At 45.6% G+C, this 23492-nt stretch overlaps 1 protein-coding gene across 1 annotated transcript in view; it reads right to left on the bottom strand.

Annotated features, from left to right (window-relative positions):
- Positions 1-3568: 3568 nt before the first annotated feature.
- Positions 3569-23492, bottom strand: part of TEKT5 (tektin 5) — a 51346-nt gene continuing 31422 nt past the window's right edge. Inside the window, exons 6-7 of the mRNA XM_006895234.1 lie at positions 4603-4757; positions 3569-3839 (exon numbers count right to left, since the gene is read on the bottom strand). Of these exons, the coding sequence (XP_006895296.1) occupies positions 3569-3839; positions 4603-4757 (426 nt within the window). The remainder of the gene's footprint in view (positions 3840-4602; positions 4758-23492) is intronic.

Here is a 23492-nt window from a genome sequence, read left to right as displayed (position 1 = left end):
ACCTACTCACAGCTGATGCTCCAGTGGGTTTTCAGATGCTATAAATTGCAAGAGAGGAGATGATTGCTCATCTTCCTTCCAAGGAGCAGCTGGTGGATTCAAACTGCCTCTCTTTGGGTTAGCGTCACAGCTCCTTATTCTAGAGGCCACTTGTACATATTCATTAGTTGTTTGCTATTTGCCCAATGAGGTATTTGTCAGATACCCACTGTGTGCAGGGACCAAGGGTGCAAACCCTCACACCAAACTCATTGCTATCAAGTTGATTCCAATTCATAAAAACCCTATCAGACAGTGTAAAAGTGCCCTGTAAGGTTTCCAAGGTTGTAACCTTTCTAGAAGCAGAGTGCCGTGTCATTTTCCCTCTCATGGAATAGCAGCTGGATCTGAATTGTTGACATTTCACTTAGCAGCTGTGTGCTATAATCACTATGCCATCAAGATCGTTGTTGTGTTCTGTCAAGTTAGAACCGACCCATAGCTGACCCTCTAGCAGGTTTTCAGAGGCAGTTAAGCGCATGGGAGGAGATTGCTGTGAAGCAGCTGATGGATTCAAACTGTGTGCCTTTGGAATTGCAGATCAGCTTCTTGCCATTAGGCCACCGGAGCTCCAAGGCTTCTTGTTATTGTTATGTGCCATTGAGTCACCTGATACTCGTAGCAACCCTACATGCAACAGCCCTAAACCCTACTCTATCCTGCACCAATCTTATTGTCTCTGACACACCTAACCCCATTACCCCAGTCACTGAATCAATACATCTCATTGAGGGTCTTCCTCTCCTGTGCTGTCCTCCCACCCTCCCAAGCATGATGTCCCTCTTCAAGGGCTTATCCCACCTTGCAACATGCCCAAAGTATGTTAGATGGAGCTTCAGAATCCTTGCTTCCAAGGAGCAGCCTGGTTTCACCCTCTCCGTGGTATACGCAATACTCTTCTCCAGCACCACAGCTCAAAGGCATCAATTCTTCTTCTATCATCCAAGGTAGTTCCCCCAGCCCTCTTCACCTTCTGGACCCATTACTCTGCAAAATCCACTTCTCCCATGTTCATCTGAGACTTCTCAAGCATGCCTTTTAATGATTATATGTAAAATCTCGTTTCCAAGCAAGGAGGATTATCTGGCACCCAGACCTTGGTCTCTAAATCCCATCTTCCAATCAGAAACACCAGGCCTGAGGGAAATGACCGATTGTGGGCTAGGGCAGTGAAAACACAACTTACAGGACAGGAAGTGCCAGAAAATATGGGCGGAGCATGTCACAGAGCCCTTGGAACCAAATGGAGAAAAGTCCCAGTGGGTAAAACAAGAAGTCAAGCAGCAAAATAATAATGTAGAATTGAATTGTAACTCAGACTAGAAAATGAATACATGAGTCCCTGCTGCTAGAAATCAGTAACTGAATGAACAAACAAATGAAGGATAAATAAATGAAGAATTGCAAATAACATGTAGATACTGTCCTTCCAGAGGTGATGTTTAACCTCAGCTCCCTCAGATGTTGCTGGAACTAGAGATACACTTCCCCAAAGTCAAGTTTTTGTTGTTTGTTTGTTGTGTTTTTTTTTATATGCACACCCATGTTTATTGCGGCCTTGTTCACAGTAGCAAGGAGTTGGAAACAACCCAAGTGTCCATCAACAAATGGGTAGAGAAGCTGTGGTATATTTACAAAATGAAACAACACTACACTGCATTGAAAAACAAAGAACTCACGCAATGCTACTCAAAATGGGTGACCCTGGAGGACACCACTCTGAGTGAAGTATCCCAGTCACAAAAGAACAAATACTGCACGGCGCCACTGCTATAAAATAGGACTGACATCAGGGTTGGGGGAACACTGAGAAAGATGGGTTCAATAATGTATACTGCATTGAAACAGATGAGGGAGAAAACTGTTTAAAAGGGACATGTGATTAGGTATTTTTGTCATGACAGGAGTCCAGAGCGAAGGCTGCATAGTGAAGTGGGAAAATTCCTCAGTTATTTCAGTAACTTTAGAGTGAACAAACGTGGGAGAACTTGGCACCCTAACCAAGTAGTGAAGGTCAACATCACCGGTGATGTAATGAGGGCATCATGTGTCCCCTGAAACCTCAGAACCTCAGTGTCATCAAGGGAAAAACATTAGACAAGCCCAAATCCTACAAAATACCTGATGAATATTCTTCAAAATGGACAAGGTCATGGAAAATAAGCTGGAGAAACTGTCACAACCAGGAGACTACATGCCATGTGGTACCGGGCTGGGACCCTGGAGCTGAGGAAAAGGACATCAGTGGAAAACTCCAGGGAAATCCAAACCAAATGTGAACTTCAATTAATGTAGTGCACCAATGTTGATATTTTAGTTTTGATAGTTACCATAACAGATGATTTTATAATGGGGAGGGTTTGAGTAGTTCAGCAGTAGATTCTTTCCTTCTATGTGGGAGAACTCATTTCACTCAAGTTCAGTGCCGTGTTGTTGTTGAGCACCACTGAGTTGGAACGGACCCATAACCTGACCCTCCAGCGGGTTTTCAGAAATAAATCACACAGATAGAGATTGCCCATCCTTATCCCACGGAATAGATGGTGGATTTGAATTGTGTGCCTTTGGGATTGCAGCACAGCTTGGTTTCAACTCATAGCTGACATTCTATCACATTTTCAATGCTGTAAATCGTAAGGAGGAAACCATCCATCTTTCTTTCTTTCTCTCTTGGAGGCACAGCTAGATTCAAACAGCCAAAGAGGTGTGGCCTTTGGGTTAGTCAAGTCTATCGAACTATGTCAGCAAAGCTCCATGTGGGAGACTCAGGTTCACTCCCCAGGCCCTGTGCCTCATGCACTGGTCTATCAGGGAAGGCTAGAGTGTAGTTAGGACATTTAAGAGTTTTCAGCAGAACTTTCAGGCTCAGATGGGAGCCTAGGAAGAAAGGCCTGGAAGTTGTCTTTGAAAAATCAGCCCATAATAACCCAATGGATCACAAACGTCTGAACCACAACCCCTCATGGGGATAACGAAGGACTGGGCAGTGTTTGGGGGTCAACATGAGTCAGGCGCACCCTCTAATACAGCTAACAACAATACAACCAAAGATTGGGATTCAATCCTAGGACTTCTGACTCTAAGCCTTTGTGTCTCCACTGCCACACTTCCTAACTGCCCACTTCACTTCTGAGTGACCTCCTGTCACAGACAAGGGTGCTCAGGTGAGACGAGGCTGTTTAAAGTCACACAGCTTCTAAATGGCAAAGCTGGCTCTGGTCTGAGATCTGAGGTCTGGTTTCCAACAATTGACCACCAAAGTCTACTCTATGCTCCTAAATAGACGAATGGGTGAGAAAAGAAGGTCACGAGCAATGCTGGGACATCTGCACCTTGCCAAGTCCCATCTCCACCAAAAGCCAGCCAGGAAGTCCCTTCTGCAGCAAGGAATGAATGACCCTTGCCCCTTTGGTTTTGCTACATTTATTTTGGCTTTCAAGATAGATATATAATTTTTTTTCCATGATAAGAAGAGATGGAGAAAATGATACTTCCTTTTATTCTGTGTTTCGCATGGCTCCGCGCTGGGTCAGCAGGGAGCCAGCACCGGGCGTCTTGGGCAGGACGTGCAGGGTGTGCAGGGGTGGGCGTAGCCCACCAGGCGCGGGACGCTGGGGAAGGTTTTGCGCATGCCCATGCACCGCTCCTTGTCAATGCAGAGCGTGTTGGCTTTGATGGCCAGCTCGTGCTCCAGCCGGGACTTAGTCATCACCAGCAGCTGCAGCGTGTCCTGCGTCTCCCGCAGCCTCAGCTTCAGGGTCTGCATGGTGTCGTCGATGACACACACCTCGTTCAGGAGCCTGGATGAGAGAGAAGGGGAAGCACAGCTTATCCCTGCTCACTCCCAGAAATGTGCCAAGCGCTGGGCAAGAGCAGTGACCAAGACAACCTACCCAAGAAACACAGACTATTCCAAGGAATCACCAGGGTCCCAGGGTGGTGCTGTTGGTTCACACACCGAACAAAAGATTAGAGGTTCATGCCCACCCAGACGTACCTCGTGAGAAAGGCCTAGCAATCTACTTCTCCCTCCCAAATCAGCCACTGAAAATCCCACAGGGCACATATTTATGACACTCATGGGTTTGCTACAAGTTGGAGTCAACTTGATTGAAAATGGTGTTCAAGGGATTTGTAAGAAGGGCTCTACAGAGAGCAAGATGGGAGAATTAAGGGGATGCAAGCTAGCATCTTCTTTCATTGAGCCCGGAGGGAAGGTGAAACTATCAGAGACAAAGACCAAGTCTGCAGCCTCCAGGGCTTCCTGTCCTTGACTCTAGTGGGAAGCTAGAGGGTCTGCAGAGCACAGTGGAGCTAGACAATCACCCCTCCTGTGGACAGCCGGCAAGCCTATGGTGTAGAGGGGTGAGGCTTCCCCGGATAGACAGCCATCAGGTGGCACAGCCCTGGATGTGGCCAGACCTGGCAGTCCAGCTCCCTCCAAAGGCCCTGCTGCATTGTATTAGATGTCCTACCAGATAGACTTTTTAGACTCAGGTTTCCTGGGTGTCCCCTAGACTCACCCCTCCACTCTCAGGGAATCCCTGGGGTTCTGGTACTCACTTGGACTGTGCCATGTCCCTGCACAGCTCTATGTTGGGGCGCCAGGCTCGGCACTCCAGTCTCGTCTGCGCCATCTTCAGTGGGCACTCCTTAGCCAAAATGGATCTTTCCAGCAGCATGATAGTATTCTCAGCCTGTAAGAGCTCCTGGACCGTCTGCAGGAACACACAGGCTGTCATCACCCTCCAAGCCCCTGCAGTCTCACTCACAAACACAAGGTAAAGCAGGTGCTTGAATGCCTCTGGAGACAGGCAGCTTACTCCTCCTAAAACACAGCTTCAGTCATCTCTAATCCCTCATGAGAATGAACACGGGCATGGGATAAGCACCAGGCTTGGTCATGTTTGTTGTTGTGCACTGTAGAGTCGGAACCAACCCATAGCTGACCCTCCAGTGGGTTTTCAGAGAGAGTTAATCACACTGGAGGAGACTGTCCATCCTTTTCCTTTGGAACAGCTGGTGGCCTTGAATCGCATACCTATGGGATTGCAGCACAGCCTCTTACTGCTAGGCCACCAGAGCTTCCTTGTGTTTAGTCTTTTGGTTCTTTTTCCATCGTGTTTAGTTGTCTTTTCTCTCCGATATCCACTGCAGGAATCAGCCTAATCAGCATTCAGCGTTCCGTGAGAAGATGGGAAAGCAAGCAGGCAGGAAATTGGGTTTTTTTAAGTTAACACAAACAATCCAAAACAATGGTTACTCTCTAATTCCAATTTAAACTTTTTACAACCCAGTATATGTTTTTCTTCTGTCTAAGGAAAAAAAGCTTGGTGGTCTGCTACAGCCTTTGAAAACCACATGGTTTTCCATCTGCTTCCAGCCATTGAAAACACTGGCACTAGTGAAACCCTACTTAGAAAGTTCTATTTTGAAATGATGCTGTGGTGGTTGTACGGCGTCAAGTCAGCTCTGACCCATAGCTGACCCTCCACTGGGTTTCCTGAAGCAGTAAACTGCAGAGGAGGAGACTGCCCATCTTTCTCCCCGTACCTTTGAGATTGCAGCTCAGCCTCTTACCATTAGGCCTCGAGAGCTCCCTAAAATCATGAGGATCTGTTAAAACAGATGCAGTGGGAGAGAGGGATAAAAGATAATATCAAGAGTGCACCAACACGGACCACTGGCTATCTAAGATATAACTCTCCATTTCTACTCAGGAGCAAAAGAGATAAAAGGCAAACCAAATACTCACAGAAGAAACTAGTCTACCGACTAGTGAGCCATGAGACCAGAAGAACTAGGTGGTGCCCAGCTATCACCACCAACCATTCTGACACTACAGGTCTCAGAGAGAATGGGAGGAAAATGCAGAACAAAATTCAAAGCTTTTTAAATTTTTTTTTTTCCATTTAAAAAAGACTAAACTTACTGGACCAGTAGAGACCAGAGACACCATCAGGACAATGCCTTGAGATCTCACTTAGTCTTTGTACCAAGACCACACTCAGAGGTTACGTTTCAACTAAGTAAAATAAACAATGGGGGAGGGGGGAGAAGAGCTATCTGTAATTTGTTCAATCCTTTCTAACTTTTTCACTTTGGACTAATGGTGAGTGATAATTATTTTCAAATGAAGGTTCCCACAGACCACCCCTCACATCATACTCAAACATTGTGTCTTCTGATATACAGGCTAGCCTTGAAGAATTTGGAGGCTGAGGCATAGACCTCCAGTGCAGTATAAAATCAGATAACTTATACTTCACCCATGAACAGTATGGGCTTCTTCTACAGGTCTCCCCTTAGGTGTCAATTTCTTTTTTCCTGTTGCTATTGCAATGTTTTGAATATCCACTTACTATGCTGTTTAAAATGTTAATCATCTCCCCAGGAGCAGTTTCCCTTTCCAGGAAATTATACACAAGAGACTGCTCATGAGGAAATAATTAGCATCACACTGTATTCAAGTGGATATACACAACCCCTTGCAGATTTCAGAAATAACAACAGGCGGGAAATTCCTGTGGACTCCTGCAGTTCAAGCCCATGTTGTTCAAGGGTCAACTATATTCTCATCCACACATGACCACACTGAGGCAGAATGAGGCATTTGTAAGAGTGTTGAGCCTCCGTTAGAAGCTGTAAGACCTTGACTGAGTTGCGTCCATTCTCCTATCTGTAGGATGTATCCATTCTGTCAAACCTGCATGTATTCTCCCATCTGTTAAATGGCAGTGATAAAAGCACCCATCTGTAGGGCAATGTAAGGATCTGCTTCCCAATTGCTTGGCCCTTGCCAAGTATGTGGGAGAGGTCAGCTGTTGGACTTTCCCATTGTTTCTCTAGTATAAGACCAGTAGTTTCAAATAGCGTTCCAAGGAGCCTCACCCAATCCTCATGCTAGAAACCAATCACCTCCCTGTGGTGAGTCGTGTTGGTGCTTCCACAGGTAGACCTTCCGGGGATGTTTATTGCAGAGTAGGTTGTGCCCTCCACCCAGATGGTGAACTGCCCTTGGGGAGAATGCATGGTCCATTCTGCTTCCTTCTATGTCCTCTCATCATTTTACAGCTGCCTCTATCTCCCTGTCCTGGGACTAGAGCCTACCACTCACCCCTACCAGACCCTCCTGCATCTGACTTTATATGTGACATTTCTAAAAGCATTATGGTTTGAATGAAAGGTTACAAAGAAAATGGTTCTCTGGTCAACTATTCACACACATTTTGCTTTGTGACATCACAAAAGAACAAACAAGTCTATCTTGAAGAAAGTGCAACCAAGATCACCCCTTAGATGTGAAGATGGTGACACTTCTCACATACTTTGGACATGTTGTCAGGAGAAGTCATTCCTTGGAAAAGGCATCATGCTAGAAAAAGTGGAGAGAAAGAAGATGATCCTCAACAAGATGTGTTGACAGTGCTGGCAAAAACCGGCTTACGCATGACAGGTTGTGATAGGCTCAGAAGAGAGCAAGGTTCACGTCCATTGTTCATATTGTCTCGATGGGTCATAGTTGACTCAAGGACATATAACAACAACAAACATTGTAACTATAGTCTTCCTCTTGCTTCCTGTAATTCTCACTTACATTAATCTTCCTATCTTATCTCTTCCTACCAGACAAGAGGAGATCAATTGAGCCCCTTAGATGACTGCTCAAAAGCTTTTCTGACCCCAGCCACTTCTCACCAAAGTACAATGTTGAATATTGCCTTTGTGGACGAGGTTATGTCAATTGACTGTTGATGTCCCCTGAGTGTGACATTTTTTTAATATTAAAAAAAGGACCATATTGCCCAACAATCAAAATAGTAGGTACCCAAGCATGTATGTCTTCTATGTTGTTGTTGTTATGTGCCGTCAAGTTGCCTGCTACTCATAGTGACCCTACATACAACAGCCCTAAACCCTGCTCTATTCTCTGCCAATCTTATTGTCTCTGACACACCTACCCCCATTATCCCAGTCACTGAATCACTCCATCTCATCAAGGGTTTTCCTCTCTTGTGCTGTCCCTCCACAAGGTTATCAATAGCAAACAAAATATTCATTTTCTTCACTTGCTCCAACTCATGTCTTCATGACCAAGTCTTCATTTTGTACTCCCAGAGTGTTGTCCGCCACACCTGAGACTAACAAAGACTTCTTGAATACCATGATGAAGGTCCTAAACACTCATCCACGGCTGCCTACAGGATGTAGCCCAATTCCACTTGCAACGTGTCACTGTGGTCCTAGTGTTTTTGTTCGTAACCACCTTTGGACAAATTCTTGAAAGACATTTATCAGATGACCGTTCTCACTCCTCACTTATTGCCATGGAGTCAAAACCAAGTCCAGTGGATTTCAGAGGTTGAAAACGGCATGGGAGGAGATTGTCCATCTTTCTTCCTCCTGTGGGGCTACATGTAGGTCCAGCTCCCGGAAAGGTGCCACTTTTGGGCTAGCAGCCAACTCCTTAACATCAGAACTTCCTAGAATGATAATTTTATCTCCAAAACTTGGGTTTTCATCTTGGAAAGCCCAGCAATGGCTCTGACCCATGGCCTGTCTTACAGGCACTGGGCCACACTGCAAAGAGTACCTTCTGCATACTCTTCATCCCACAGCCCATGGGAAAAGCGCTTCCAGGGTTTCCTTAAAAAATAACCTTTTCCTTTTTTATAGTTCCCTTTTAGTCAACTTCACATAGTAAAAATAAATAAGAGTTGAATCTTGACATATGCAAACACCTGTGACACTATCCCCATAACCAAGATGGATGACAAACACATCTGTCACCCTCAACATTTCCCTGCACCTTCCTGTAGTCTCTGCTGCTTACTCCTCTTTCCCTATGCAGCCTCTGGTCTGTTTCATGTCACTCTAGATCTGTTTGCATTTCTGGAATTGGGATCATGCGGTATGAGGGGCAGGGAGGAGGGGAAGAGGCAGGGGATGGGGTGGGCAGCATTTCCAGAGGAAAGGAAATCACCACTGAGCATTCCCAGTATTGCAAGGAAATTATGGAGCAGACTCGATTAACTCTTCTGTCTCACTCGCTAGGGTATCAGCTCCAAGAGGCATCTCTTCACCACCAGATCGGTGCTTCACACACGGCTAGGTTGTCACATAACTACGGAATGCTCAGTTAAACAGGAATTCATATCAAAGATTATTTCTTTTTTTAGCAGAGCATACTTTATGTAATAATTGGGGCAAACTTATACTAAAAACCAACTCAGTATTGTTGTTGTTGTTGTTATGTGCCGTCAAGTCGCCTGCGACTCATAGCGACCCTATGTACAACAGCCCTAAACTCTGCTCTGTCCTGTGCCAATCACACTGTCTCTGACACTCCCAACCCAATTATCCCAGTCACTGAATCAATCCACCTCATAGAGGGCCTTCCTCTCCTGCGCTGTCCCTCCACCCTCCCAAGCATGATGTCCCTCTCTAAGGACCGGTCTCTCCTCACAACATGTCCAAAGTATGTTAGACGGAACCTCAGAATCCTTGCCTCCAAGGAGCCACCCGGTTTAATCCTTTCCAGGATGAATCTGTTTGTTTTCCTAGCATTCCATGGTATTCTCAATACTCTTCTCCAGCACCACAGCTCAAAGGCATCAATTCTCCTTCTATCCTCCTTGGTCATTGTCCAACTCTCTGATGCATAACAGGTGATTGCGAAGACCATGGCCTGTATCAGACGCACCTTAGTCTCCAAAGAGACACCATTGCTCTTCAGCACTTTGGAGAGGTCCCTAACAGCAGACTTTCCCATGGCAATGCACCTTTTAATTTCCTGGCTGCTGGTGCCAAGACTGTTGACTGTGGAGCCAAGCAAACTAAAGCTGTGTACAATCTCAATCTCTTCACCATCCATCCTGATGCTGCCAATTGGTCCAGTGGTGAGAAAGGAGTATTATTTTTATTTGCTAAATCTGGAAATCTGAATCAAGAGCCACAACAAAAAACAAACAAACAAACAAAAAATCCACCACTGCAATCAAGTTGATACCAACTCATACCAACCCTCCATTGGGTTAAAAAGCTGTAAATCTTTACTGGGGGAGACTCACAATTTTTCTTCCATGGAGTAGCTGGTGAATTTGAACTGCTGGCCTTTTGTTTAGCAAAATAACACATAGCATACTGTGCCACAAAAGCTTCTCTTCTGACTTATCAAACTCAGACTCAAACTCATAGCCCTCAAGTTGGAATTGATTCATAGCTGACCGACCACACCCCCCCGCCCCCCGCCAAAAGATCTCCAAGGCTATAAATTACACTGGAGAAGAGTACCCATCCTTCTTTCTTAGAGCTTCTGGAGGACTCAAACTGCCAGAGAGACCTGGCCCCTGGGTTAGCAGCGCAACTCCTTAACATCTAGGCCACCAGAGCTCCCACCTTCCTCATAGTAGAAGTTAAACAAACATGCTTTGAACAGAAAGAGGGGATAAAGGGAGGGAAAGAAAGGAAAATTAATTAGCATTGGATCTCAAAGTCTAGATTTTCATAGTCAGCTCTCCAGTGATCCCAATGTGCTTGGAAGTTTGGGAGATTTACCCTAAAAATTATACGGTAGTTGGGGGGGGAATCTAAAAATAGATAATGATGATGATTATGTAACATGGTGAGCCTAATTAATGTCTCTGAATTGTAGACGTGAAAATCGTTGAGATGGCAAAAACTTTGTTCTACTGTATATATTTCATAGCAATAATAATTTCTATATTCCCATTCACCTCCAATATCTACATGGGAAAAACTAATAGCAAATTAATGGATCTGAGCTTGCAGGGCAAGGCCAAGGCTTTTATCAATTTTACAGTCTCATTTTTCTTGAGCTTTAGAGTATTCACAAACCCTAATGGATACTGGTAGAACCAATTGTAGCTGCTTTGGACCTGTATCCGATGGGCCCCAGGAAGTTGCGTAAGGGTCAATTGTTGCACGAACTAAAGTCATACTTTCCCTGCTTACCAGACCCAGTTGCCAAAGAGTTGAAACTGACTCTTGTCGACCCACGTGTGTCAGAGTAGAACTTTCAGTGGTGAATCTTTCAGACATGGATACCAGACCTTTCTCCTGAAGTGTCTCAAACCTTCCAGTCAGCAGTGGAGTGCAGTTAAGCATTACAGGCCCTCCCTTCCTAGCTTGAGAAACAGCCTGGGAAGAAAATGTTTTCTTGACTTCACAAGGACATTGGGAACTTTCCCTGGCTGGTGACTTCTCATCCTCCTTCACATCCCACCTGAGTGGCAACTGCTCATCCTCTGGCCCTCAGCAAGGCACCTAGAAGCTAAGCACCTCTCTGACCACACACTGGTTAAACACTTATCCACCAAGAATGTTCTAGTCCAGAAGGCACAAGAGCTGGCTGGCACCTCAGCACTCAAGTGGGGGAATACCTCTTACAGGAGCCCTGGGGTTATTCCTCAGGACCTGCCCTTGTGGGGAGGGAAGAGAGGTTCCATATAAAACACTCAGGAAGCCTTAACCCACACTCATACAGAAGGGAATAAAGCCTTATATAGATGGAAAATGCTGCTGGCTGCCAGTGGCCCAGTGTTTACCCTGTTCATTAAGAATGGTCCCTCACCTTGCCAACCACATGCCCTGCTTGGTAGGGCCAACTTCTGGGGTAAGGGAAGGGGAATTACTGAGGTCTCTGTGGGGGATGAGTGGTGAGGCATCCGCCTGCTTCCTCCAGGCAGCCCTCCATCCTCAGCTCAACCAATAAGGACTTTTGCTAGGAGACCTGATGATGCCTTGAAAGAGTACTGGTGACTGTGGTTACTACTGAGTGGTTTTCACTCATAGAAACAGCATATGAGAGAAGAGAATGAATCTATTGGGTTTCCTAGGCTGTAAACTTGGTGAGAGAAAATCACCAGACTTTCTGCTCTGAGTTCGAACCCTCAACCTTTCAGTTAGCACAACCAGTTATTGTTACGTGCTGTCAAATTGACTACAACTCATAGCGACTCTATGAACCACAGATGGAAACTTTGCTCTATTCTGAGCCACCCTCACAATCAAGTCATGCTCAAATCTATGGTTACAGTCACAGTATTAACCATTTCACTGAGAATTTTCCTCTCTTTTGCTGACCAGCTACTTTTTCTGGCATGACAGCTTTTCCAAAAACTAGCCCCACCTAAGACCATGATCAAAGCATGTGAGATGAAGCCTCACCATCTTCGCCTCGAAGGATCACCTGGTTACACTTCTTTCAAGACAGATATGTTGGCTCTTTTGGCAGACGCTAGCTCAAAACCTCATTGCCATCGAGTTGGAATAAACTCCTAGCTAGGTGACCCTCTAGCAGTTTTCAGAGACTCTAAGTCACAAGAGAGGAGAATGCACACTTTCTTCCCTCAGAGCAGCTAGTGCAGTTGAACCACGCACCTTTGGAGTGGCAGCACAATTCCCTACCCACTAGGCCAGCAGGCAGTCGATGGGATATTCAAAACTCTTTGCCATAGATATGTAACACGCAGATATGGCAGACGTGGTAATAGACGTATAACATGTAAATATGTAACACATAGTGGGATATTCAGTACTCTTTGCCATAGATATGGCAGAGTTGGTAACAGACGTGTAACACATAAATATGTAACACATAGATAATGGCAAGATAGGGAAGGTGACCTAGAAGTAACTAAATTTGAAAACTCCCTCATCAGCCTCTAAGGTTCAGGAATAAGGCAGATGAGGGAGTTGCAGCAGACCTGGGTGCCAAGCACCGGGACATGGGTGCTGGCCACCTCGTCTTCTTTTCCTTGGGCTGGCACCGGTTAGGGATGGGAAGGGCGAGGCTGGGAACCCACTTGTGCTGGGCTCTCGGTGTTCCTGCAGGCAGTCCTTGAGCAGGCTTGCCTGTGGGTTTCCCAGAACAACAGGGGTTTTCCAGAATTTACCATTCTGAAACCCATCAGTGACTCACCCTCAAGACAGATCCTTAGCCCGCGAGGCTGTTCATCCTACTGAGAAATGCACCCTGAAAGCTTTGTCTGGCCTGTCACTCAGAATTAGGGCCTTCAGCATTAGAAGGGAGACAATGGTGAGACTGTTTCCCCCTAAGGGAAAGGTGTAGGGCCTAACATCAGGCAGCTAATCAGAAGGGTTTTGATTGGAACCCATCAGCTTTCCAAGAGAGGAAGATGGCCAGTTTCTTCCTGTAAAGATTTACAGCCTTGGAATCCTAACAGAGGGTTGCTATACATTGGAATCAACTCAACCAACCTGAACTGATGCCTAAACTGAATAATAGCTCAGTGATGCCTGATCCACAGAGCTCTCTTCTTCCTACACCCCATCTACACAGCACCCCACCCGAGAATCAGAAAAGCAGCAGCCTGCGAATCAGAAAAGCTTGGTGCCTGTACCCCAGTGGGTCTTGCTTACTCTGGATTCAGAGCTAGATAAGGGATGTACGTGCAGTCATATCTGCCCCCTGTTTTTCAAAGTCCTCTTCCCACCACTTGATACTTACAGAAGGCCTGCAGAAAGGAACATGAGGAAAATTTTAATTTTTACAAAAATTAAAACTAACACTGAATGTTTGCATCCCAGCAGGCTGTGGAGAGGTATTGCCTACCAGAAGCAGAAGGAATGGTGTTACCAAGCTCTTTCCCCAGGAACCACATCGTATAACACACTGTTTCCATTTTATATAGGCTGTGTGTTTATCATAGGATTGGGCTATATTATGTTACTGCCATTTTAGGATTTAAATGCTATTTTTATGTTATTTATAGGTTGGTTTTTGGATCTGAGAATGCTCAATATTTTTCCCGTATAAATGAATAATAATTGCCTTGCAAAAATTCATGCCATTTTGGCTTAGATAATATTCCATAGGAATGCTTTACTTTCCAATTGTTACTGTGTACTGTTGAGTCCGAACCAACCCATAGCTGACACTCCAATGGGTTTTAGTTGTTGTTACATGTCGTTGAATAGACTACGACTCATAACCACCTATGTACAATACCTCTGAACCCTGCTCTATCCTGAGCCAGTCTGTATCTGACACACCTACCCTCATTACCCCCATTATTGTGTCAATCCATCTCATCCAGGGTCTTCCTCTCCTTTGCTGTCCCTCAACTCTTCCAAGTATTATATCCTTCTCCAAAGACTGATCCCTTCTGGCTAAATGTTCAAAGTATAAGAGACAGAGTCTCAAAATCATTGCCTCCAAGGAGCAGCTTGGTTTCACCCTCTCCAGACTAGCAGACCTGTTAGTTCTCTTAGCAGTTCATAGTATGTTCAGTACTCTTCTTCAGCACCACAGTTCAAAGGCTTCAAATCTTCTTCTGTCATTCTTGGTCATTGTTCAGCTCTCTAAGGCCATGATGCTGCCAATTGGATTTTTAGAGGCAGCAAAATGCACAAAAGGAGATTGTCCATCTTTTTTCTGTGAGGCAGCTGTTGAATTCAAACTACATACTTTTGCACTGACAGCTTAATTTCTTACCACTAAGCCACCAGAGCTTCCTATTGATTTAGCTACTTATCAACCCCCAAATCCCCACCGTTGCTGAGTTGATCCTGACTCATGGTGACCCTCCACTGGTATTTTGAAGCTAGGAATCTTTATGGGAGAAGACTGCCTTATCTTTTTCCCCAGTGGATTGGTTAGTGGATTCGAGCCAATATGTAACATACTAAGCCATCAGGGAAAGCTGGAGAAGAGTGCTGAATATACCGTGGACTGCTAGGAGAACAAAAAGGTTTGTCCTGGAGAGGGTGAAGCCAGAATGCTCCTTGGAGTCAAGGATTCTGAAGCTTCGTCTGACATACTTTGGGCATGTTGCAAGGAGGGACTGGTGCTTGGAGAGGGACATCATGTTTGGCAGGATGGAGGGACGGTGCAAGAGAGGAAAACCCTCAATGAGATGGATCGATTCTGTGACTGGAGTGGTGGGAATGAGTGTGTTTGAGACAGTGAGGTTGGCACAGGATAGAACGGTGTTTAGGGCTCTTGTACATAGGGTCGCTATGAGTCGCAAGCGACTCGATGGCACATAACAACAACAACACGCCATCAAGAGGGGTCAGTCCCTGGAAAAGGACATACTTGGAAAAGCAAAAGGTCCAGCCAAAGAGAGAAAGACCCTCAGTGAGATGGACTGACATGGTGACTGCAATTAAGGGTTGTGACATAGCAGAGATTGTGAGGATGACGCTGGATCAGTCGGGGTTCTGTCTGTTGTGTGAATGACGCCCGTGAGTCAGAATCACCTCAATAGCACCTAACAACAACAACACAGACATTGACATGGGTAGATAGAGACCTGCATTGATTCTAACTATAACCCCATGTGCAGAGTAGTCCTGCACTCAACACAGTTTTCAAGGCTATGATCCTTGTAATGTGTAGGATATATCTTCATCTATATCTGTACTTGTTATTAGGTACTATAGAGTCCATGTTTACTTATGGAAACACCATAGGACAATGGCTTTAGGTTTCCCTAACTAGGCCAATTGGGAGCACCATGATAGAAAAGAGACTAGGATTGTTAACAATTTCAGTTTACTTGGTTCCACAATCAACACTTGGCATCAACAGTAAGGAAATCAATACATGAATTGCATTAGAAAATCTGCTGTCCGGGACCTCTCCAGAATGCTGAAGAGCAACAATGTCAGTCTAGGGACTAAGGTGTGCCTGATCCAGGCCATGGTCTTCACAATTACTTGCTATGCATCAGAGAGCTAGACAATGACTAAGGATGACAGAAGAAGAATTGATGCCTTTGAATTGTGGTGCTGGAGAAGAGTACTGAACATACCATGAACTGCCAAAAGAATAAACAGGTTTGTCCTGGAGAAGAAGAAAGCAGGGAATAAACAGGTTTGTCCTGGAGAAGAAGAAACCAGGTTGTTTCTTGGAGAAAAGGATTTGGAGACTTCATCTGACATACTTTAGTCATGTTGCCAGGAGGGCCAGTCCTTGCAGAAGGACATCACACTTGGAAGGGTGGAGGGGAAGACCCTGGATGAGATGGATTGATACAGTGACTGGGGTAATGGGGTAAGTGCGTCAGAGATGACAAGGTTGGCTCAGGATAGAGTTCAGAGCTTTTATGCCAATGTTTGCTATGAGTCTCAGGTAACTCGATGGCACATAACAGCAGCAACATATCTGTTTTTGTTATTAGGTTCCATACAGTCAATTTTTACTTATGGCAAGCCCACTGGACAATGACTTTAGGTTTTCCTAATTGCTATGGAAGTAAACACTTAACCATTACACCACCAACAGTGTTTGCTTCTCTGGAGACCCTAACTAGTACACTGCCCACCGTATTCCTAATTGCAATACCTGAACAACCAGCCCCTGGTCACCCACTCCTGCTGTTTTCTCTCTTGCTCTTTCCTCAGCTGACACATCATGTGTTTTACTCATTTGTCTCTCTCTTAACCTCACCAGAATATAAGCTCCCCTGAGGAGATATTTTTTTATTATTATTATTACTAAGAATATTCTTCTTTAATCTATGACATTTTGCATTTAATATTAAATGAACCAAGTGTGAAAATGCCATTTTCCAGAGGCGAGCGGCGATAGTATTCTGGTTCTTAGATCTACTTCCTCTGTGGAGAGACTTTTATCTTTTCTGGTCGCTGCTCAATCTCCAGTTGTTGTTGTTGTTGTTGTTGTTGTTGTTATGTGCCATCGAGTTGCTTGCGACTCATAGCAACCCTATGCACAAGAGCCCAAAACGCCCTTCTATCCTGTGCCAACCTTGCAGTCTCAAACATATTCTTTCCCACCACTCTACTCACAGAATCGATGCAACTCATAGAGGGTCTTCCTCTCCTGCGCCGTCCCTCCACTCTCCCAAATATGATGTCCCTCTCCAAGGACCAGTCAGTGCCTATCCCAAATGACAGCTGGAACATCACATTGTTCACTTAAAAGGGTGATTTCTGTGTGGCCAAGCAGGGAGCCCTGAGGACATCTGGTTAAAGCCCTCAGCTGTTACTAGCTGCTTGGGACCCAAGAGCCACTTTGTGGAAAAAATACAAGGCAGTATGCTTCTATCAAGATTTCAAAATCCCTTACAACAGAGGGTGTGTGTGAGTGACTGCTTTACAGTCTGCAGGTGCTCCACAAAAACATTCCCCAGCTGCGTGGTATCTCAGGAGGAATTGTTGATCTAATTTATCTTAGTTTGGTTCTTAAATGTAAGCCAACGGGGAACGCGAACTTTTGATCCAATCTGCGTTCGCAGGCTGCCTTAAGTTCCAGCAAATGAGGGAACTTTCAGTGTCTGGTTAAGACAAGAACAGACTTTGGCACCAGGCAAAGCAGCTTCAGCTCCAGCTCCCAGAATCTGGGAGACCTTGGCCAAGTGTTCTTAGCTCTCCGAGCCTTCCCGCCAAAGCTGGAATCAGTCATTTTGTACCCCACAGGGTGGAGGTCAGGCTGAGAACCTCGGCGAGTGTGCCCACCCTGGCGAGCAAAACTAAGACACATTCCTCTGCGATACGCAGATCAAGGAATTGTTCTCTATTCTTCTCAAAGAGTATGTGTTCGCGTGTGTCCCATAAACACACCCTGGAGAGTGCCACTAAGTCATCATGCCCCTATTCCCCTCCATGGCCCCACCTCAGGCCAAGGAGGTATCAAATCCAAGGCCAAGCTCCAGCACCAGCGCCTGTACGCACACAGAGCCAGCTTTTCTGGGCGCCGTCTCCAGGTCTGAGGGGCTGCCCTGAGCACCTCCCTCAACCCCCTCCCCAGGAATGTTAACCTTTCTGCTCCCACAAAGCCCAACAACTACGGAAAAAAAGGCTCCAGCCGCAGCCTGACTTATCCTAGCGGCTGGGCGGGGCCGCTGGGGATTGGCCCATGGGGTCACCCCATGGGAGGAGTCAATGCACCCAGGCCTCGACAGCTGGCCCTGCCCATCCGCCCAGCCCAGGACCACAGCCTGAGCTCCACCGGGAAGAGCATGGATGGGGGTGGTAGGAGGACTGTTCACCTCCTCCTCACCCAGCCCCCAGGTCTGCGTTCCCCTCGTAGAGGGGGCTACATGCCATGAATGGTGCTAGGCTGGGGGCCAGGGCTGGAGGGGAGGGGAGCACGAGTTCTAACCCCTACACTCCCCGTGGTGTGCAGCTGAGACAGATATAAACACCTCGGTGAGCTTCCCTGAAGTCACAAAGGTTTAGGTTCCAATTCCTCTTGCTGTGTGACCTTGAACAAGTCACTTAACCAGTGCCTCAAGCCTAGTTGCCTGAGGATTTTCACACAAAAGAGCGAAAATTTTGCTCTTTTGTATGAAAAATGGACATCACAATAATAGAGTACCCACAGGATTGTTGCAATAATTGAATGCAAATATAAGTACAAATTGCTAAATAAATGACACCATGCTTGAATCCCTCCTCCTTTCTGAACAAAACTCAGTCTGAGAGTCTTCCTTTGGAATTGTTGGTCTCATTTATCTTTCATTTATCTTATTTTATTTTTAAATGTAAGCCAATCCGGGAACTCTAACCATTTTAATGAAAGTTTACAAAGACTTAGGGTTTTCATTCATTCATTATTGCACTTTTCTCCCTGCCCAGTAACTATCTTTCTTAATGCATTTAAGACTAAATCTACCTTCAAGAACTGAACTTGCAAAATGCAGGTTAAAAAAAAAACACCCCAAACAAACCACCAAAATGCACATTTACTATCACTTGCTGTATATCTGTCTGAGAGCTGAACAATAAATAAGGATGGCAGAAGAATTGAAGTCTTTGAGTTGTGGTGCTGGAGAAGAGTACTGAACATCCCATGGACTGCAAAAAGAACAGATCTGTCTTGGAGAAAGTGCAGCCAGAATGCTCCTTGGAAGCAAAGACGTCACAGCTCCATCTCTAAAACTTTGGACATGTTGCTAGGTGAGGCTAATCCTTAGAAAGAGACATCACGCTTGGAAAGATGGAGGGCCAATGAGGAGAAGGAAGACCCCCCAAGGAGGTAGAGTGACACAGTGACTCAAATGTGGGCTCAAGTCTGTCAGAGAGGATGGGGATGACACAAGATAGGACAGGGTTCAGATGTGTTGTTCATAGGGTCACTATGAGTCGTAGTTGACTTGATGGCACTTAACAACAACAACAACATACAAAGAATGTTATTGATGCCTACAAATCAGCTCTGGCTCATAGCAGTCCTGAATACAACAGAATACAACCCTGCCTGATTCTGTGCCATCCTCATAGTCTTTACCATGTTTAATTAAGCTCATCAATGTGGTTGCTGAGTCAATCCATCTCTTTGAGGCTCTTCTTCTCTGTCAATGATCGTTTAACAAGCACATAAAGAATTTACTCACTATTTATTGCCATCGAGTCAAAAGCAGCTCCTAACTCCAGCAGGTTTTCAGAGGCTGTCAATCAAATGGGAAGAGATTGCCTATCTTTCTCCTGGAGCTGCTGGTGAATTTAAACCGCCAGAGAGGATCCATCTTTAACAGTGCAATTTCCTATAGACTACTTCACCGGAGCTCCCTAGAATCAATGTAGTTTTTTACAGTCCTTTAGTACATCAGCTCTAGAGGCATAGTGGTGAGAAGCTGTGCTGTAATCCCAAAGGCATGGGGTTCAAATCCACCAGCTGCTTCATGGGAGAAGGATGGGCAATCTCCTCCCATTCAATGAACTGCCTCTGAAAAACCATCGGGGGGTCAGCTATGGGTCCATTCAACTCAACAGTATACCACACCAACAACTCCATTTAAACATTTGCACAAATTCTGGTCTACACGGAAGCAGTAAGCTTCATTATAGTTGTTGTCGGCGTGTACCCTCCAGGTGGAACTGACTCATAGCTGATCGTCCAGTGGGTTTTCAGAAGCAGAAAATCACACAGTTTCTCTCCCTTGGGGCACAGCTGGTAGATTTGAACCATATGCATTTGGGTTGGCAGCACAACTCCTTACAGCTGGAGCTCCCTGAGCCCTGTTGGGAAAGCAACGATTCAGGACCAAGTAGGCCTCACAGTGCACATATCTGCCAAAAAGACTTGTACAAGAACGTTTACAACAACTTAAAGTCCATCAAGAAAGAATGGTTAAATTTTAGAAGTCATACAATACGTTGTTAGTCAGCAATGAAATTCATTGTTGCATCAATAAAAGCAAATTTATTATAGACAGAGTGACTTGGATGAATTCCACATTTCTGTCGACCATAAGAAGTTTAGCACAGATAAAGAATATAACATATGGTTTCATGTCTATGGAGTTCAAGAATAGCCCAATCTAATCAAGGGGGATAAAAGAATGATGGTCCTGTTTAAGGAGGGGGTGTTGAAGAAGGTTTCTGGAAGCTGGAAAGATTCTATTTCTTTGTCAATGGCAAGAATTCTCAATTGTAGCACTTATGATTGTTAATATTATTTGTCTACATGGCCATGGATCAGATGGATCCTGGCTGAAAGCAGAGAATACCAGAAAAATGTCTATTTTGTGCTTTGTTGACTATGCAAAGGCATTTGATTGTAAGGATCATAACAAACTATGGCTAAAATTAAGAATGGAAATCCCAGAACACTTAATTGTGCTTATGTGAAACCTAGACCTAGACCTAGACCTAGACCAAAAGGCTAATGTGCGAACAGAGCGAGGGAACACCAGTGCCGTTGTGTGCTGTTGGGTCAGAACCAACTCAGAGCTGACTCTTCAGCAGGTTTTCAGAAGCAGTAAATTGCTCAAGAGGAGATTTACAAGGGAACACTACACTGTTTAAAATTAAGAATGGTGTGCATCAGAGTTGTATCCTCTCTCCATACCTATTCAATCTGTATGCTGAGCAAATTATTTCAGAAGCTGGACTCTGTGAAGAAGAATGTGGCATCAGAATTGGAGAAAAATTCATTAACAGCATATGTTATGCAGGTGATACAACTTTGCTGAAAGTGAGGAGGACTTGACAAGCTTGCAGAGGACCAAAACCTATGGCCTTCATATGGATTATATCTGAACATCAAGGAAACAAAGGTCCTCACCACTCTGACGCTGGTAGTCTCCGAAGCCACAGCTGGAGACCCTGCCTGCCTCCTGATGGCTTGGATTCATTAGACTCCCCAGATGCCTCCCTCTTTGAGTTTGTACTTACAGATCCAAGACTTGCCAGTCTCAACTATCACATATACCTTTCCTTTCCCTACCTATACGTGTGTGTGTGTGTGTGTGTGTGTGTGTGTGTGTGTGTGTGTGTGTATTCTGAGGGAAGAGGCAGCCAACCTTCACAGAAGGCAAGCAGCGCTGCTGCCTGTATCACCAGGTACAGAGCAAAACTAATGTCCTTTGTTCGTTAAGCCCCTGAAGGCATTATTTCTAGCTCCCATGTGTCCTGGACTTGGGGGTCCTGGGCAGAAAGTCAGCAGACCCAGATTCTCATCCAAACCCTAACACCAACCATCTGCAGAACCCACACTCCCCTCTTAGAACCCTTACAGCTCTGAGGCTTCCCATTCCTTCTGCCACCCCTCCTCCTGTAATGCCAGCAGTACACCTTCCCCAACCAAAGAGATCTAGACTTTTCCAAATATCTCCTGGGGTGCAAAATCACCCCATTTGAGAATCATCACCCTAGAAGTTCTCTTTTACCACCTGCTGTTGATTTGTTGCTGTTGTTGTTATGTTGACCAGGGAAGTGCTCACAGCACAGGATGTGGATTGAGAGCACCTGGATTCAAATCCTGGCTCTAAGCTGGATGGAGGGCGCTCTGGTGGTGGAGACCATAAGGAGTTGTGTTGCTAACTCAGATGTGGCCCCCTCTCTGGCAGTTTGAGCCCGCCAGTGGAACTGTGGGAGAAAGATGAGCAATCTCCTTCTGTGCAAATTTACAACTTTGAAAAACTGCTGGAGGCTCAGCTATAAGAGGTTCCAGCTCAATGGTGATGAGTTTGAGGGGTTTTCTGTTTCTGTTTAAACTGGGTGCATTGGGAGTGAGGAAAGCCTATCCTCAGTCACCTCACCTGTGAAATGGGCTGAATGACGCTCCCTTCTCCATAGAACTGCAGGGAGAGGCAAATTATTATTCATATTGTAAGCTAATCGGTCCTTAGTGTTATGATTAGAGACTTTCTCCTCTCACTTTGCATACAGCAGGATAACAAACTAGATCCTGGTCTCCCACCATCACCACTTGTTGGGGGGACCAGCTGAGGGCACAGCTCCACTCTCACTCCCTGCCAAGCAACCCGAGTGTGGAAAGCTGAGGTCAGCGCTGGAAATGGTCGTTAGCTATGGAAAGGGAATGAGAGGCGCTTGCCAGGTCTGAAACCGGCCTCGGCTCAGCGGAAAAGTGCTTGGATATTCCTGGCTGGACAGAAATCCACCCAGAGGCTTTGCGAGAGGGATGTGTGTTTGGCAGGGTTGCCCACCCGGTAAAGCGATCTGCTTGCGTGTTGTCTTATGACCGCGGAGAAAGTTCCCAAGGCCAGGAAATGATTTTTGATGTGGAAAGGAAAGATGAGTTTAACAGTTCCAGCTGCCTCTCGGCTTCTGGATGCTTTGTGCAACCTTGCAGATTTATTGTTTTCCAAGTTGCACAGAGCCAAGGGGTTTCCAAGGCGATGGCTGGCTCTGGGCCACCTCCCCAGTGCAGGAGGGGATGTGCAGCTTAGAATCCCTTTTCTGGTCAAAGGATGGGTGATCTCCAGGTGCAGCCAAGCCCAGAGGCAAGGAGAGTTGAAGAGAGGCATGTTGAGAGGGTCCTCTCCAGGAATTGAGAATGCGAAAGTTCCCACAGCTCTGTTGATATCTGGGGACTGGATGACTCTGAGGGCAGGGGGGCTGCCCTGTGCACTGGATGCCCTTCCAGCACAACCAGGAATGCCTAGACATTTGCAAATGGCCCTTGGGTTGTAAATTCTCCTTTGGTTGAGAACTGCTGTCTCTCAGAACATCTGGAGTTGAGCCAGCCCCACTCAACAATGGTTCCTGTGAGGAGATGGTCCAGCTGCCTTCAGCCAATGCCAGATCGTACACGAATAAACTGCTGACAGGCAGCCTGGGGTCAAGGACCCTCAAAGTCCTGCAGGGATCTGGACAGGAGGCCTCTTGGTAAAGAGGAGGTTTGTCTGCCCATGTGACAAGTCTCATGTCTTTGAGGTTCATTCTATCTATCTATCTATCTATCTATCTATCTATCTATCTATCTATCTTCTATCTGTCTATCATCTATCATCTATCTATTATGTATTTATCATCTCTCTATTATCTATCATCTCTGTATGCATCTATCTATCATCTGTCTGTGCATCTATCAATTTTATATATATGATATTCTTTGCTATTCTTTCATTTTTGGAAGGAGGAGTGGCATCCACTTCTGTAATAGCTTGCCTCCGGAAACCCTATGAACCTGGAGAGAGGATGAAAGGCACCCAAGCGTCAAGGACTCTCCTTCATAGGGTCGCTATGAGTCGCCT

This window comes from Elephantulus edwardii, unplaced genomic scaffold, assembly GCF_000299155.1.
Source record: "Elephantulus edwardii isolate Elephantulus edwardi_28Jun2011 unplaced genomic scaffold, EleEdw1.0 scaffold00162, whole genome shotgun sequence".
Lineage (NCBI taxonomy): Eukaryota > Metazoa > Chordata > Mammalia > Macroscelidea > Macroscelididae > Elephantulus > Elephantulus edwardii.
The sequence above is the reverse complement of the archived record's forward strand: the minus strand, read 5'-3'. Positions and strand labels throughout refer to the sequence as shown.